The 15,462-nt window shown below is 37.5% G+C and overlaps 1 protein-coding gene across 2 annotated transcripts in view; it reads right to left on the reverse strand.

The window, feature by feature from the left end:
* The window catches only part of HSF2 (heat shock transcription factor 2), a 37,357-nt gene extending 22,781 nt beyond the window's left edge, over positions 1-14,576 (reverse strand). For both annotated transcript variants that reach the window (XM_037045840.1, XM_037045839.1), the window contains exon 1: positions 14,373-14,576. In XM_037045840.1, the coding sequence (XP_036901735.1) occupies positions 14,373-14,465 (93 nt within the window). In that variant the 5' untranslated portion in view covers positions 14,466-14,576. The remainder of the gene's footprint in view (positions 1-14,372) is intronic.
* Positions 14,577-15,462: the final 886 nt, after the last annotated feature.

Consider the following 15,462-nt stretch of genomic DNA (forward strand, 5'->3'; position numbering starts at 1 on the left):
CAAGAGAAAAGGAGACACTTACCTACAAAGGAGTTCCCATAAGACTATCAACTGATTTCTCAAAAGAAACCTTGCAGGCAAGAAGGGGCTGGAAAGAAGTATTCAAAGTCATGGAAGGCAAGGACCTACATCCGAGATTGGTCTAGCCAGCAAACCTATCATTTAGAATGGAAGGGCAGATAAAGTGCTTCCCAGATAAGGTTAAGTTAAAGGAGTTCATTATCATCAAGCTCTTATTATATGAAATGTTAAAGGGACTTACCTAAGAAAAAGAAGATGAAACTCTGAACAGTAAAATGACACCAAACTCACAACTATCAACAACTAAACCTAAAAATCAAAAACAAAAACTAAACAAACAAGTAGAACAGGAACAGAATCACAGAAATGGAGCTCACGGAGAGTGTTAAGAGGGAGGTGGTGGGGGGAGAACAGGGGGAAAGGTACCGGGAATAAGAGGCATAAATGGTAGGTAGAAAATAGACGGGGAGGTTAAAAATAGTATAGGAAATGGAGAAGCCAACGAATTTATATGTATGGCCCATGGACATGAAATAAGGGGAGAGGGAATGCTAGTGGGAGGGGGTGCAGGGCAGAGGGTAATAAAGGGGAGGAAAAAATGGGACAACTGTAATAGCATAATCAATAAAATATACTTAAAAAAGAAAATGTCCATTAAATCAGAAACAACAAAAACAAATACAATATGTGGCCAGCATAATTACTTAACACTGTTTTAAAGTGAATATTAGACAAAAATAAAATTTGAGAGGCTGAAGTAGAATCCTTTTTGCTATAAAAACAATTGTATCTGTAGAATCATTTGAAAAACTAAGAGAATTTAGTAAGATTCTTGTTACTAATTAATATTTAAAATCACTAGTATCCTGTCATATAAAAAATAAACAACTTGAATCTTACTAGAAAAATACAGTAATCAAAATATCAAGGTACTTGCATAAAGACAGACAAAACTCATACAATAAAATGCTCAGAAATATTAAATTCTCACATACATAGTGTCAAGATTCTTTATAAGGGTGCCAAAACCATTTAATGAGGAAAAGAGACTCTTCAAGAAATGATGTTGACAAAACCAGATACTACATGCAAAAGAATGACATTTGAACATTTACCTTCAATCATATACAAAAATTAAGTCAAAATAGATAAAAGGCCTAAACTTATAAACATTTCAAAAGAAACCATAAGGAGAAGCTTCATGACACTGGATTTGGCAATGATTTCTCAGATAACACCAAAAGGATAGGCAATAAAAGTAAAAATAAACAAATGGGGCTACCTCAGACTTAAAAACTTTTCTGTAAAGAACACTATCAAACAAAGGCAGCCCATGGAAAAGAAGATATCTGAAACTCATATCTTCCAAGTGGTTAATTCAATAAATATATAAAGAAAGTGGCCATCAGGTGAAGCAACTTCAGCAAGAGGGATTTGGATGGCTGGCTGGCAAGGGGAACCCACCACCCTTGCCAAGGATCTTGTCCCGGCACACCTGGGATCCCATCTCTCAACCTGTGGTGGAAGGCAGGGGCGACCACCTCAGAGCTTCTGATTGGCACGTTGAGACCCTGGCAGTGGAACAGGGTCTTAGAAAATCTTAAGCTGAGGGCAGAGGCAGAATCTGGGGACCAGCCATGTGTCAGACATTTGAAAGATTTCCCCCCAAGTCTGTGGCATGCAGGCCCAAGCTTCCCAGGGAGACACCAATTGTTCTTGGGCTCCCGGGAGGACTTACAAAAATTTGTGTGGCTGAAGACTGTAAAACCTAAACGAGGTGAGTAGTCACAGGAAAACACATCAATCTTTTTAACCTTTTTTCTTTTACTTGTTTTTTAAAAAATATTCAATATATTTGTGTCACACTGGTTAGTAAAACCATACAGATTTTAAAGTAAAAGAAAAAAAAGAACCTCTACAACTCAACATCAACAATGGCAAAAACAAACAACCTGATTAAAAATGGATAAAGGATTTGATTTGACATTTTTCCAAAGAAGATATACAATGAACAATGAACACATGAAAAGATGCCTAACATCACTAATCATTAAGGAAATGAAAACCAAAGCCACAATATTACCACTTTATAGCCATTGGGATGGCCATTATTAAAGCATACACATGGAGGAGAAAAAAACAGAAAATAAGTATTGATGAGGAGGTAGGAAAATTAGAACCCCTATGCATCACTGCTGGTGGCAATGTAAAATAGTGCAGCCCCTGTAAAAAAGAGTTTGGTGGTTCCTCATAAAATTAAACACAGAACTGCCATATAACTCTATTTCTATGTGTATACCCAAAGGAATTGTGAGCAAGGACTTGAAAGGATATTTGTATACCCACGTTCATAGTAGCATTATTCACAGTAGACAAAAGGTAGAAGCAACCCAAGTGTCCTCTGATAGATGACCGGATAAAGAAAATGTGGTATATACATATGATGGAATAGTATTTAGCCCCGAAGAGGAAACTGAGACATGCTAAAACACGGATGAACCTTGAAGATAGTAGGCTAAGTGAAATAAGCTAGTAATATAAGGGCAGTATGATTCTACTTACATGAGGTATTTAGAATAGTCAAATTCATAGAGATAGTACAATGGGCTAGGAGGAAGGAGGGAACTGGAAGTTCTATATGATGATTATGAAGTTTCAGTTTGAGAAGATGAAAAACATTCTGGAAATGGGTGGTAGTGATGATTTCATAACAAATGTGAATATACTTAATGGCACTGAACTGTATACTTAAAAATGATTAAAATGGTTAATTTTATGTTATATATATTTTATCACAACAAAATTAAAACTAAAATTGAATAAAAGATTCCAGTAATAAAAAAGTGTCAAGTATCTAAAAATAAAGTTTAAAAATATTCAAGACTGTTCAGAAAATATTAAATCACACAGGGACAAATACACTGTTGTAAAACTGTTAATTTTCCTGAAATTAACCAATACATTAAATTCTCTCTCAATTAGAAAAAAAGATTTTTGGCAACAGGATTAAGTGCTGCTAACACAAGGATATATTAAGTACTGAGGTTCACTGGTAAAAGTAATTATGTAGCAATACTCAAGAAAATATAAAAACAAGGTGGGAGAGGTGTTAACCCTATCCCATATAGATGGTAGAAAAAGTGTTGACAAAAGTTTGGTACTAAGGATAGACTACGGAGTACAAAGAATATGAGAATTTGATAAAGAATAAAAGTAGCACTCAAATCAGGAGGGAAAATCAAGAGGGAAAAGGATTAGTTAATAAACTCTTCATTTGGAAAGAAAAAACAAAAGCTCACTGCTGCCTCTCTCTTCACTATCAAGTTTTGGAAGCATGACATACATAATAAACCCAGAAGACACACAGCTAGAAAGAAATAAACTTAATCATGGAGACTGCTACCTGCCTACCCTACCTCTACTTTTTTTATTTTTTAAAACTAAAATGTCTATATGCAATGATTTGATATCTATATACACACACAGTGAAATAACTGTTAGCCAAGCTAATATAACGTCTCCAACTGCATAAAAGAATCAACAAAATAACCTAACAGAATGAAAGAAACTAATTGCAATAATATATCTAATAAGAGATTAAGATCTGAAATATATGAGCATATGACTCAACAGGAAAGAAAAAAAAACAAAAACACACAAACCAAAAAAACCCCCACAATTAACAAACAGGCAAAGTATCTGAATAGATCTTTTTCATCAAAAGACATACAAACAACTAACAGGTATATGAAAACACGCTCAACATTACTAAACACAGGGTACATGCAAATCAAAACTGAAATAAGATATCACCTCATACCTGTTAGGATGGCTGCTATCAAAAATAAAAGAATATGCTGGCAAGAATGTGGAAGAAAGGGAACCCTTGTACACTGTTGGTGGGGAAGCACATTGGTAGAGCCATTACAGAACATAGCATGAAGGTTCCCTTAAAAAAAAAAAAAAGAAAAAGAACTATCACAGGGATCTAGCAATCCCTCTTCGGCACTTCTGGGTATATACACAAAGGAACTGGAATGAGTACCTTGAAGAGATACCTGTACTCCTCTGTTCACTGTAGCATTATTCACAGTAGCCAAGATGTGGAAAAAAATAGGTGAAAAATTGTGATATTTATATATTTATGTGATGTGTATGTGTGTGTATATACGAGGTCTGTCTGGAAAAAGTCCAGCTACTGTTAATGTACGGAACAGTCTGTGAGACATTGATGTAACCTGGCACCTAAGGAGAGTGGACTGAAATGCTAGTTGCCTAAGTGAACAATGACAGCTTCACTGTAGTCAATGGGGGTGGTAGACACCGTTGGGTGATCATGTGTAACTGTGTGGCTGTCACATTCAAAATGACTTAGTGTGTAGAGCAACAAATATGCTCAAATTTTGCATTAAGCTTGAACATTTCTCCACAGAAATTATTCAGATGATTAGGAAGGCTGCAGCTATGGGCAACTGGTGATTGGCAGCTTCATCACAACAATGCACCCGCTCATGCATCACATCTCTTGCAGAGATTTTTTGGTAAAACATCATATTGCCTAAGTGACCCAGCCCTCCTACAGCCCAGAATTGGTACCCTGCAACTTCTGGCTTTTCCCAAAACTAAAATCACCTTTGAAAGGGAAGACATTTCAGACCATCAATGAAATTCAGGAAAATTTGACCGGGCAGTTAATGGCATGGCAATTGGGAGAACGGTGATTTCCCAAGGTGCCTACTTTGAAAGGGACTGAGGCATCATTGTCCTATGTACAGTATTTCTTATATCTTGTATCTTCTTCAATAAATGTCTCTATTTTTCTTATTACATGGCTAGGTACCTTCTGGACAGACCTTGTTATATTCCACAATGGGACAGTATTATTCAACTTTAAAAAAAGAAAGAGGCCTTGCCATATGCAACAATAAGGATGATCTACCTTCTTACTAGTTGAATCACAATTTTGTTTGATGCTGCAACTACATTTCTCAGTCTCCCCTACAATTAGAGGTGGCCAAATAAAACATCTACCTAATAAGATAAAGGCAGAATGTATTCAGTGGGGCTTCCAGAAAAGCTTCTAAAATGGGGAAGAGATTCATACTATCAAATCTCTAAACCCCATATCCCTGCTTAGTTAGTACTTGGAGCTAATGGCTGAAAAGACCAGAGGGACACTGGGCAACCTGGGATGTAAGAGGAGAATACAATTTATACCATTTAAGCCAATAGCAGAGTTATTTTTAAAAGTTCAATGAAGTTGAAGACTATTAACATAATATTTAAAATATTTATGATAAAAGATTAACTGCACTAACTAAAATTTTCTAACAAATGAAAAACCCAATGTGAATTTTAGGGAGACTTGGTTTCATTCATAATTAAATGTACAGCAAAACAATTTTTTATTTATTAGACTGGCAAAATTTTTAAAGTTTAATAACTAGTATTGATTATTAGGCAATAACTTAAAAATGCATAATTTTTCCTATCTTCAAAGGACTTTTCCTCTCAATCTACCCACCCACCCCCATTTGTGTTTTCCTTCAATGCAAAATTTAACAAATTGCCAATTTAGGATCATCTACTAACTTTCACTAAGAATTGGTTTCCGTTTCTCTCAGTCTGCTGAAACCATTTTTTTAAAAAATGTCAAATGTCAAAAAAGCATGTCCTCTTTTCTGTCCTGATCTTCCTACACCTCTCTGTGGCATTTCATTTAGCATTACTGTCAATCCTCTCCTTAAATGCTCTACTCTTGGCTTTAAAACTATACACTATTGGCTATCCTATCTCTTGTATTTCCTTTCAACTGCCTTCCACCTATCAAGAGGCAGTGTGTTTTTGGTTTCTATCCTTGATCATGGCACCTACTATACTCTTTTCTTAAGCAATCTCATCCACAATAGTGTATCTAATTACTGACTTCATTACGTATGATGAATATCACATCGACATCTAGGCTCTTGACCATCTCAAATTTCAAATGTGGATCTCCTGTTGTCAACATTTTTACACAATGCTCTTTAACTCACTATGTTCTACCCTACTGTTCAATTTCAAACATATCTTCCTATTCCCCCCAAATCATCTTTTTCCTGTATCCTGCAACCTGTCATTCCTCCCTTCAAGTTACCCAATTAAGTTTGACATCAACAACCAAAAAATAAATTAAAAACTCTCAATTTCAACAGCTAGTATTTAAGGGAAATATTAAAAATGTCCCCTTTACACATAAGGAAAAGGAATCCCATGATCGCTCACTCCTGTCTGACACCTTCCTGAGGTCTTAGCCATTGCAAAAAAAACACAATGAAGGTACAAGGTTCTAAAACAAAGAACAAAATTGCTATTTACAGATGTTACAGATGTACACTTAAAGAGAACCCAATTCAGTAAAATGATTAGCTCACTGGCTTAATATAAATGTACAAATGGCACTTGTATTTCTCAGCAATAGTTAGAAATATATTTTAGACTAAAGGATACCATATACAACATCTATAAAATACCTAGGAAGAAATCTAACAAAAAATGTGCAAGACCTAATTGCAAATTATAAAATTTTATTAAATAATAAAATGAATTTAGGAATATGTCTTGTTTATGGGAATATACACTATTGTAACAATCTATTTTCCCTAATCTATTTTACAATTTCAATGCAAATCCAACTTTTAAAAATCCCAATTTTCTTAATGGAGCTTGATTTTCGAACACATATGGAAGATCTAAGACCAACAATAGTTATCATACTCCTGAAGAATAAGTTGCCCTCAAAAAAGCAAGACTTTTTATAACGCTATGGTAGTTAACATATGTGGAAAGGGCATGTGATATGTGATTATCCGATGGAACAGAATAGACAACCTAGAAACAAAACCATAATATATAATTTTGCTGTAAGACAAAGGTAGCAAATTACATATCACTGGGGAAAGGAGAAACTACTCAATAAAGGGGCCAGGACAGCTAAATATTTATATTAAAAATAATGAAACTGGATCCCTCATATGACACAAAAGTCAATTCTAGGTGATTAAGATATGAAATGTTAACCTTTAAAACTTCCAGAAGGAGATGGAAAAGTATTTTTCTCCCTTTAGGGTGGGTAAGGGAAAACACTCTGAAGAAACAAAAAGTATAAACCACAAAAAAGATATTTTGAAGAGAATTATACTAAATTATACTAATTATACTGAATTATACTAAAATTAAGAATCTCTGCTCATCAAAAAAATATAAAAAGATAAGCCACAAATACAGAGAAGATACAGGCAGCAAATATATCCAAAAAGTGAATATACAGAACATATAAGGAGTTCCTAAATACTAAAAAATAAATCACCCACTAGAAACATGGTCCAACATTTCACAGAATAGGAAACATAAATGGTCAATAAATACAAAAGGTGTATCTCAACAAAAAGGTGTTTGAACTTATTAGTTCAAATTCCCGTATTATAATTCCTTTACAATCAGGGAATAATAAATTAAGACCTTGTTGAGATAACAACTTATATCCAGTAGATCGGTAAAAATGATAAACTCAAATTTTGAAGATATGTATTAATGGGAAATCTTATATATGGCTAAAAAAGTATAAACTAGTTTGATCTCTTTGGGAAACAATTTGAACTTTATTGAGGCTGAACATTTCATACCACATTTTCCAACAATTCTACACTTCAACGTAGGTGTCTTTACATTAGAAAAATGTTTGCTTACTTATACCAGGAAAGGTGTATAAGAATATTCGTAATAGATGACATCTCTTCTCATTCTTGAGCCATTTTCTTTCATTAACTTCTATGACCTCAGTCCCTGTCTTTCCTTTCATTGTTCCTTCTCAATCTCTTTGGTTAGATTTATCTTCTCCTCATACTCTCAAAATGTTGGAATATCCTATCTTTCAGTTCCTTCTATCTTCATTTGTCTCCCTGAGTGATCTCATCTAGTCCCATGACTTTGTCCACTCACAAGATCCAAATTCCACCCTGAACACCAACAAGTCTTATCCCCAAACATCCTAATCAACATTTCCACATGGATGTCACTCAGGCTGTTCTTAGATATTCATTCTCCTCCTTAACACTGCACTTCTCCACCTCTTTTAAAATTAGTGTGAGTAACCATATGACTAAATATGGTCAATGAAAATGTAAGTAAAAAAATAATTTTCAGATAATACCAGAAATCCATTTGTAATCTCAAAGTTTTTATGTGCCCCACCTCCCCAGCATTTCTCTAAATCATCCTACATCTTAGCAAATGGTACCATCATTCATCATGCTGCTCAGGCCCAATCTAATTCTTCTGTTTCTCCTCCAACTTCAGCCAATTTATCAGTAAGTTCTGCAACTTTGCCTTTAAAGTAGGTATCAAATCAGACTACTTCTCACCACTTTCATTGCTACTACCCTAATCTTAGCCACAGTATTCTCAAAACCATAGTAGTAAACTGTCATGGTCTTCTACCTAGTTCCTTCATCTCCAATCTCCTCGCCATAGCCCCAAGGTCCTATACAAACCATCTGTTCCTGCCTACCTTTCTGACCTCATTTTCACATTCTCTAAAGATACTCTAATCACATGCACCTTTTCAAATCATATGAACAAGCCATGTTCAAGGCCTTTATATTTGCCATTCTCCTCTGACCCATTCTTTCTAATCATTCAAGTCTCTGCTCAAAAGTCACCTATTCAGAGAGGCTTTCCTCATTACCCAAAATATGCACAAATCTGTCATTTTACATGATGGTTATCAATTTATTGCTCCAAATGAATTCATTGTCTACTCTGCAGACATGGAGCTGGGTCCTATAAATATCTTTTTTTTTCTAGCTTGCATGTTGTTAAGCTTTGTCAGTAGAAGACACAAGACAGATACTAAAAGAGGAAGAAATTCTCCTTCCTGATTCCAGTGTGTCATTAACAGGCTCCTTCATTGCATAAAGGTTCTCCAGCACCCAGCTCTTGCAGTATGTGGAATACCCCAAGGCTAGCAGTTTCCCCCGATACACCCTCTCCTTTGAAGGTTTCAAATTAGAGTATCTCTTATAGGGCATCTCCCTATAAACAGCTTTCTAGGGTACTCTAGAGCAGCAGTCCCCAACCTTTTGGCACCAGAGACCAGTTTTGTGGAAGACAATTTTTTCATGGACCAGGGTAGGGGGAATGGTTTCAGGATGATTCAGGCACAATATTCAAGCTCACCTCCTGCTAATTGGCCTGGTATTGGTCTGTAGCCAGGAAGGTGGGCACCCCTGCTCTAGAGCAAGAGCTGATAAACATTTTCTTAAAGGGCTAGACAATAAGTATTTTAAGCTTGCAGATCATAGGACCGTAACTCTGCCCCTGTAGCAAGAATTCAACTATATGAATAATATGTAATAAAGCGAGCATGGCTCTGATCCAGTTAAACTCTATGTGTTTATTTGCAAAGCAGATGGCTGGCTCATGGCCATAGTTTACCAACCTCTACCCTATGGGTTATATTTTCTGGCATGTTCTGAAGGATGAATTTCCAGTAAGTTCCACCATGTGGCACCAGTAACTTCTTTGCCATTCAGTGAAACATGGTCACACTCTTTCCAAAATGGTCAGGAAGACTTAGGAAGAGGGTTTTCACTTGGGCTCTCGAACTTGGACTCCACCTTAGTCCTAGCAGTGATGACTGCCTCTTGTAACTGCTTTTCCATTATTCCATAAAGTTTTCTTTACTTGGGTTCGCCTAATACAGTTAGAATTCTATTCAACTTCCCTATTCAAAAAAGTGTGACTTATCTCCTAAAGACCCTAAATCGCACTCTATCTTTACACTCTTTATGGTACTTACACTAACTATATTATATTATTTGTGTCTGCTTACTTTTAAATTATCAGTATCCTTCACTGGAATGTAAGCTCCATGAAGGCATTTTGTTCACTACTAAACATACTGTCTAGCCATAACAGATTCACAACAAATATTTGTGAGTGACTGAATAAATGAATTTGTGTCACAGTACATCAGATTTTATTTTTAGACTTTCAACTCTTGGGTTTTATAAATGAGATGATGAATGCCTCTTGGTTACTTCTGTTCTCCCACACATATTCAACGCTCATTCACTCATTGTTGTCTCTCCACTTACAGTATTCCTGCAGTCTCCACTCTAAAATCAGTAAATAACCTGGATGTAAATATTGCATCTTATTGATGGTTCAGACCTATAAGGTTCAAGCAATATAACCCAGAACTCTCCCTACACGTTTTATAAGGAGAGGAAAGCCATTACTAAAGGTAGTGGGAGAAATGGGTAGCTCCTCTTTAGGCCTCACCCATAAACACTAACAAGTTTCTGAAGAGAGTAGTAACAGTTGTTACTGCTCAGATTGGTCCTCTTTGTTAAAAACATCTAAACTATACTTACTAATAATCTAATACATCAGCCCCATTACTAAAACATTTTTCACAACAGCAATTAGCAATGCTTTTTTAAATAATCAGTCTATAACTTCTTAATGCTCACCAATCATTCCTTCTGAGTCTCAGGCTCATTCTCTTACATAAACAAACTAAAAATATTTCCAAATCTTTCAACTTTTCTCTAGGTCCACATAAGGTGGATCTCTGTCACACTTGTAGCCTTTCTTGTTTTCACTCAGCAATACCGTTATAGCATAATGGTTGCTGAGAAGTTCAAAACAATACCAGAACACTGGGAGGTTTAAGAGCCTACAGACAAACTCAACCAAGATAACTAGGAACACTGGACAAATTCTATTTTTACACCCTTTCCCTTATATGTCCAAATTAGTCTACGCTGATTTGAGAGCAATAGGGATGTACAGAACGCCAAAGGACACACACAAAAGAAGGTGGATATAAAGTCTTCAGTGGAAATCACTTCTTGATCTTCTCAAGCTATCTGAAGAGTAGAGACAAAAGTAATAACACTGGTAAAACAGTAACTTTCCATCTTTTTCCTTCTTTTACACTGCTTTACTTCAATATACATGAGTATTAAATATCAATAGCAGTAAAAGCTGCTTCTTACTATCAATGGCAAGAACTTCAATAACCTCATCTCTGAAAGTCAAGTTTCCCCAGTTGCTTCCAAGCTAAACCTGTATTCTCTGTTTAGTACTTTCTTACAACTGAAACAGCTTTAGGTCATCCAATTGTACTAGCTGTCCTTGATTCAGCAATAAACTACCTACCAGAGCCAAAATAGCTAAATAAAATTTTGAAGATACAGGAAGTGAAGGAGCCAGAAAAAGAAAGTAAAAAGAAACTTCCATGGGACAAATATGGGAAAAATAAAACAAGTACAGTAAGTGTGAAAGACACTCTGGGTCTCAAGACATTTCTATTATTTGACTCAATAAAATACTTAGTATAATTCTAATTGCTTGGAATATTACATTGCTATAATTAATGATGAGAATGAAAATATTTCACTTCTAATTTTTGTCACACGTTTCAAAGAAAACTAAAGTTACACAAGTCTTTAGGAATATTAAACCAAATTTCAATTGGTAAGAGTTTTCTCCCCTTGCCTTACACTCAAGCTGCAGGAGTAAATTATTCTCCACAAGTGGAAAAAAAAATTGTGTAAAATACTGCCATTCCAAAACATCTGCTGCTTCTAAAAGGTATTTTTTATCGTTGGTGAATACAGTTGTCTCCATTTTCAAAGGTCTTAGTATGATTTTCACTGAAATAGTACAAATGCTAAATAACAAAAATTCAGCAAAACAAGTTTGAAAGAAACCAGAAACAACTTCTTTTAAATAACTTTTTTAACAGCAACTTTTAAAACATGAGAGTAATTTATTTTTGTTTTCCCATCTAACATCATTGTTTAAATTAAAATTTTACCTTTCATTGTCACTGTTTTTGGAAAAATCTGTAGGAGAGTGAGACAGCTTCCCTAAGCCACTAAGCTTTAGCCCTAAACAATTATTAAATTCTGAACTGTCCACTGACTTGTGAAAGGGTAACACTTTGGTAACTAAATATTGTACCAATCTATATTAAGTGTTGTGGTGTTGCTGGAACACTGATCTAGAAGGTCAGAAATCTATGTTAGACTTCCACCTCAAATAATGGCTAGATTCGTAATCATGAATAACTAATCCTATGCTTCAGATCCTTATCTACAAGATAAGTCTAAAGTAGATGATTTCTAAGGTTCTTTTAAAGCATAATTTGATTTTTATCATCATCCTTAGCACTCCCATTATATATTTCAAGAATTTCACTGACTTCTCAAACATTAAGTACCTACTGTGTCCCTGGCACAGATACTGTCCCTGCTGTCAATGAATTTATATTTTAGTTGTTCCACTATATATTAGAATATGTGCAGTTAAGTTGAGACTTTAATGGGAAAAATGGGAATGATTTTAAGTTGCTTACTTGGCTTAGAATCCATAAAATGATGCATCTATGGATCAGTATGAACTCTCCATATTTGATGCTGCCCATAAAAATATTAAAATATTTTGCCTAATAAGAATTTATTAGACCTGACACTGACATAATGTCCTTTAATTAAACCCAATTACCAACATACAGGGTATGGCCAAAGTAATGCCTGCTTGTGTGCGGTTGGTAGGGTAATAATATGGATGTAATCATTTAGTTTTTATTTGAACATTTCACCTAAAATGTCATATGGTGTGCTTGAGTGTGCTATTGTGATGTTACTGAAATACATGCTTATGATTTTGTAATAAAAAGGGGGCGTTATTTGTGCCGGACCATGTATGTATGTACCATTTCTAGGTAATAAAAACAAGGCCCATGCAAGCCAAAAAAAAAAAAAAAAACATGATAAAGTCAGTCTGTGTGGGAGGGAGACTTTCAATCCAATACGAAACATGAATACAAGGCTGAGGTAGCAGCAGTCTGTGCTGATCCATCCTTGTCAACTTTTAATCCTTCTGACTGATGAAAGCATGAGACATCTGTTTATTTTTAAGTGTATGCAGGCAGCTGGCTTCCCTATTTTCACCTTTCTTTGTACAACTATACAGAATTCATCAAATACTTAATATCATCCAGTTGGCAATACCTTCAAGAAAAATTAAGTCCTAGAGGATTAAAAAAAAGGACAAAGGACAATAAGATAAAATATGGTTGTTACAGTAGTCAGAACTTCAAGTACTCAACATAGTACTCCCTGTTAAGACAAAAGTGAATAATATAACTGAGAATTCTTATGACAGCAAAGGAACAGGAGAAAAAGAGGAGAGATAACACTGTGCAGGGAGTTTTGATTTCTCCTCCAAACCTCTGAACAAGAAAATACCCCTGACAGATGATCATCTATTAATAAGCAGGGGAAATCCATTGCCCTTCACAAAACAATTCCAAAGACATAAGAGTGAATTCTAACGCACATTGTTCACCTAAAACTCATTCTGCTTAGAATTTTAGTGTTTGGAAGTTGAAGTGTCTTGGATCACCTAGGCAACCCGCTCGTTTTACCAACCGACGTTGAAGCACAGGCCAGACCAGATAAGGAGCTTGACTAAGGTCATGCCTGTTTAGTGGGATCAAAACCACAGTCGAGGCATTCCATCTACCACTCTGAAGCAACTGTGAATGAAATTTAGTGACTCATCTGAAATAGCTCCTTACTAAGTTACTGAACACTTTCAAGCACTTTTATTAAAATAATCATAAAAATCCGTGTATATATAAGGCTCAGAATCTCCTATTTTCTACACACTATTTTAAAACCTATGGATAAGCAGTAAGCTCCATTTGAACACCTGCCTCCTTCCTCATAAAAATCCCAGATGTAACACTGGGGCGTAGGTTTGGAGAGGAGAATCGGGACGCTGGGGTAGATTTCCTCAGATAAACCCCGGCGGTGAAGCTCCCGCCCAGGGCTGCCCGCCCGCACCCGCGAACCCGGCGGGAGGAGCGCGTGTGAGTGTGCAGGAAGGCAGCCCCCGCGCCGGCGGCGCCTCGGCCGCCCCCCCCCCCCCCCCCCCCCCCCCCCCGGCGGCCCGCGGCCCCCCNCCCGCCCCGCAGGTTCCGAATGCCCACCGGGCTGGACCGTTACGAGGCCTCCGCGGCCGCGGCGCCGGGCGCGGGCCGCCCCTCCCCCCACCGCGGCCTGGAATTAGCGGCGCCAGTCGGGACTCCAGCAGCTCCCCGCAACTCCCCGCGGGAACAATAATACAAGGGGTCCCCCACGAGACCAAATACCGAGGCCCGCGGCGTCCCGCCACCCCATGGGCCACGCACAGGGCGTCGAGCCACAGGCCGCGAGGGGCAACCCCGCGGGAGAGAGCGAGAAAGGCGGCGGTTAATCCGGGGGTTCGGAGGCCGCAGTACTCCGACCCCGTACCTGGCTCCAGGTAATAAACTCGTTGGTGTGGGTTTCCTCCACAAGCGTCCACAGCTTGCTGAGGAAAGCTGGCACGTTCGAACTCTGCTTCATTGTTAAGGAGGCGCAGGGATTCCAGGTTCTCCACCAGAACGCAGCAGTGGCGTTGGCGGCGACGGCAGCTGCTCAACGAGAACGCCCACAACGCAGGCGCAGCAGCTCCCGGGCCCCGCCCCCCAACCTCGCCGTTTGTGCAGCGAGTAGGGGAGGCCTCTAGGCTGCACGTGATGGACAAGTCCCCGCGCTCCGCCTTGAGCACTAGCCCCGCGCGGTCGCATTCCCAGCCAATCCGGGGCGCCGACTACACGACAGAGAAAAGCGATTGGATACTATGGAAGGGGGTGGGAGCAAAAGGGGGCGCTGCCTTCTCCTTCGCCTTTTATGCAAGAACCCTCACTGTAGCGAACCTTTGGCCTAGGGACCATGTTTGGCTGTTCCACGTGGGAACAGTTTTGGGTTCCTGGGCTGTGACTGAAAGGCTACAAAATGTCTCCACAGGCCTGAGTCATAAGTTTGGCAAGCACGACTGGTTTGTGCCATTTAGCAGGAAAAAGTACAATAATAAAGATAGGAGAAGGGAGCAGATGTGTTGCTACAAATTGAATCTATCTTAAAAAAATAATAAACCTTGTTCTTAAAGTTTAATTAGGAGAAAATGGGCCCTTTAAAATATGTTTATCCAAAAAAGGAATTTAAGTAACTCACTCACTATTAAATATGTACTACTGTGAATCAGGATCTTTATTAGACACTAATTCAACAGACATTGAATGTCCACTATGTACTCAACAAAAAAAGAAATAGACTTACACTATTTTAATCAACTGAAATAATTGTTCCTACATTTACTTTGTAGGTATTTTCTTATTTGCTGGAGACAATTGGTTATAATCGGGAAAGAAATACTGGGCAAGGAGATAGCATGTTTGAGTTTAGCTTCAAGGACACTTTGGTGTGTATTAAATTGCAATGGTACCCTGTAAATTAGAGTAATCCCTTAATCCATCGGTGCCATTCTTCTTCATTTCCTCATTGAAAATAAGAATATCTC

This window comes from Sturnira hondurensis, unplaced genomic scaffold, assembly GCF_014824575.4.
Source record: "Sturnira hondurensis isolate 20B ecotype Veracruz unplaced genomic scaffold, ASM1482457v3 Scaffold0004474, whole genome shotgun sequence".
NCBI lineage: Eukaryota > Metazoa > Chordata > Mammalia > Chiroptera > Phyllostomidae > Sturnira > Sturnira hondurensis.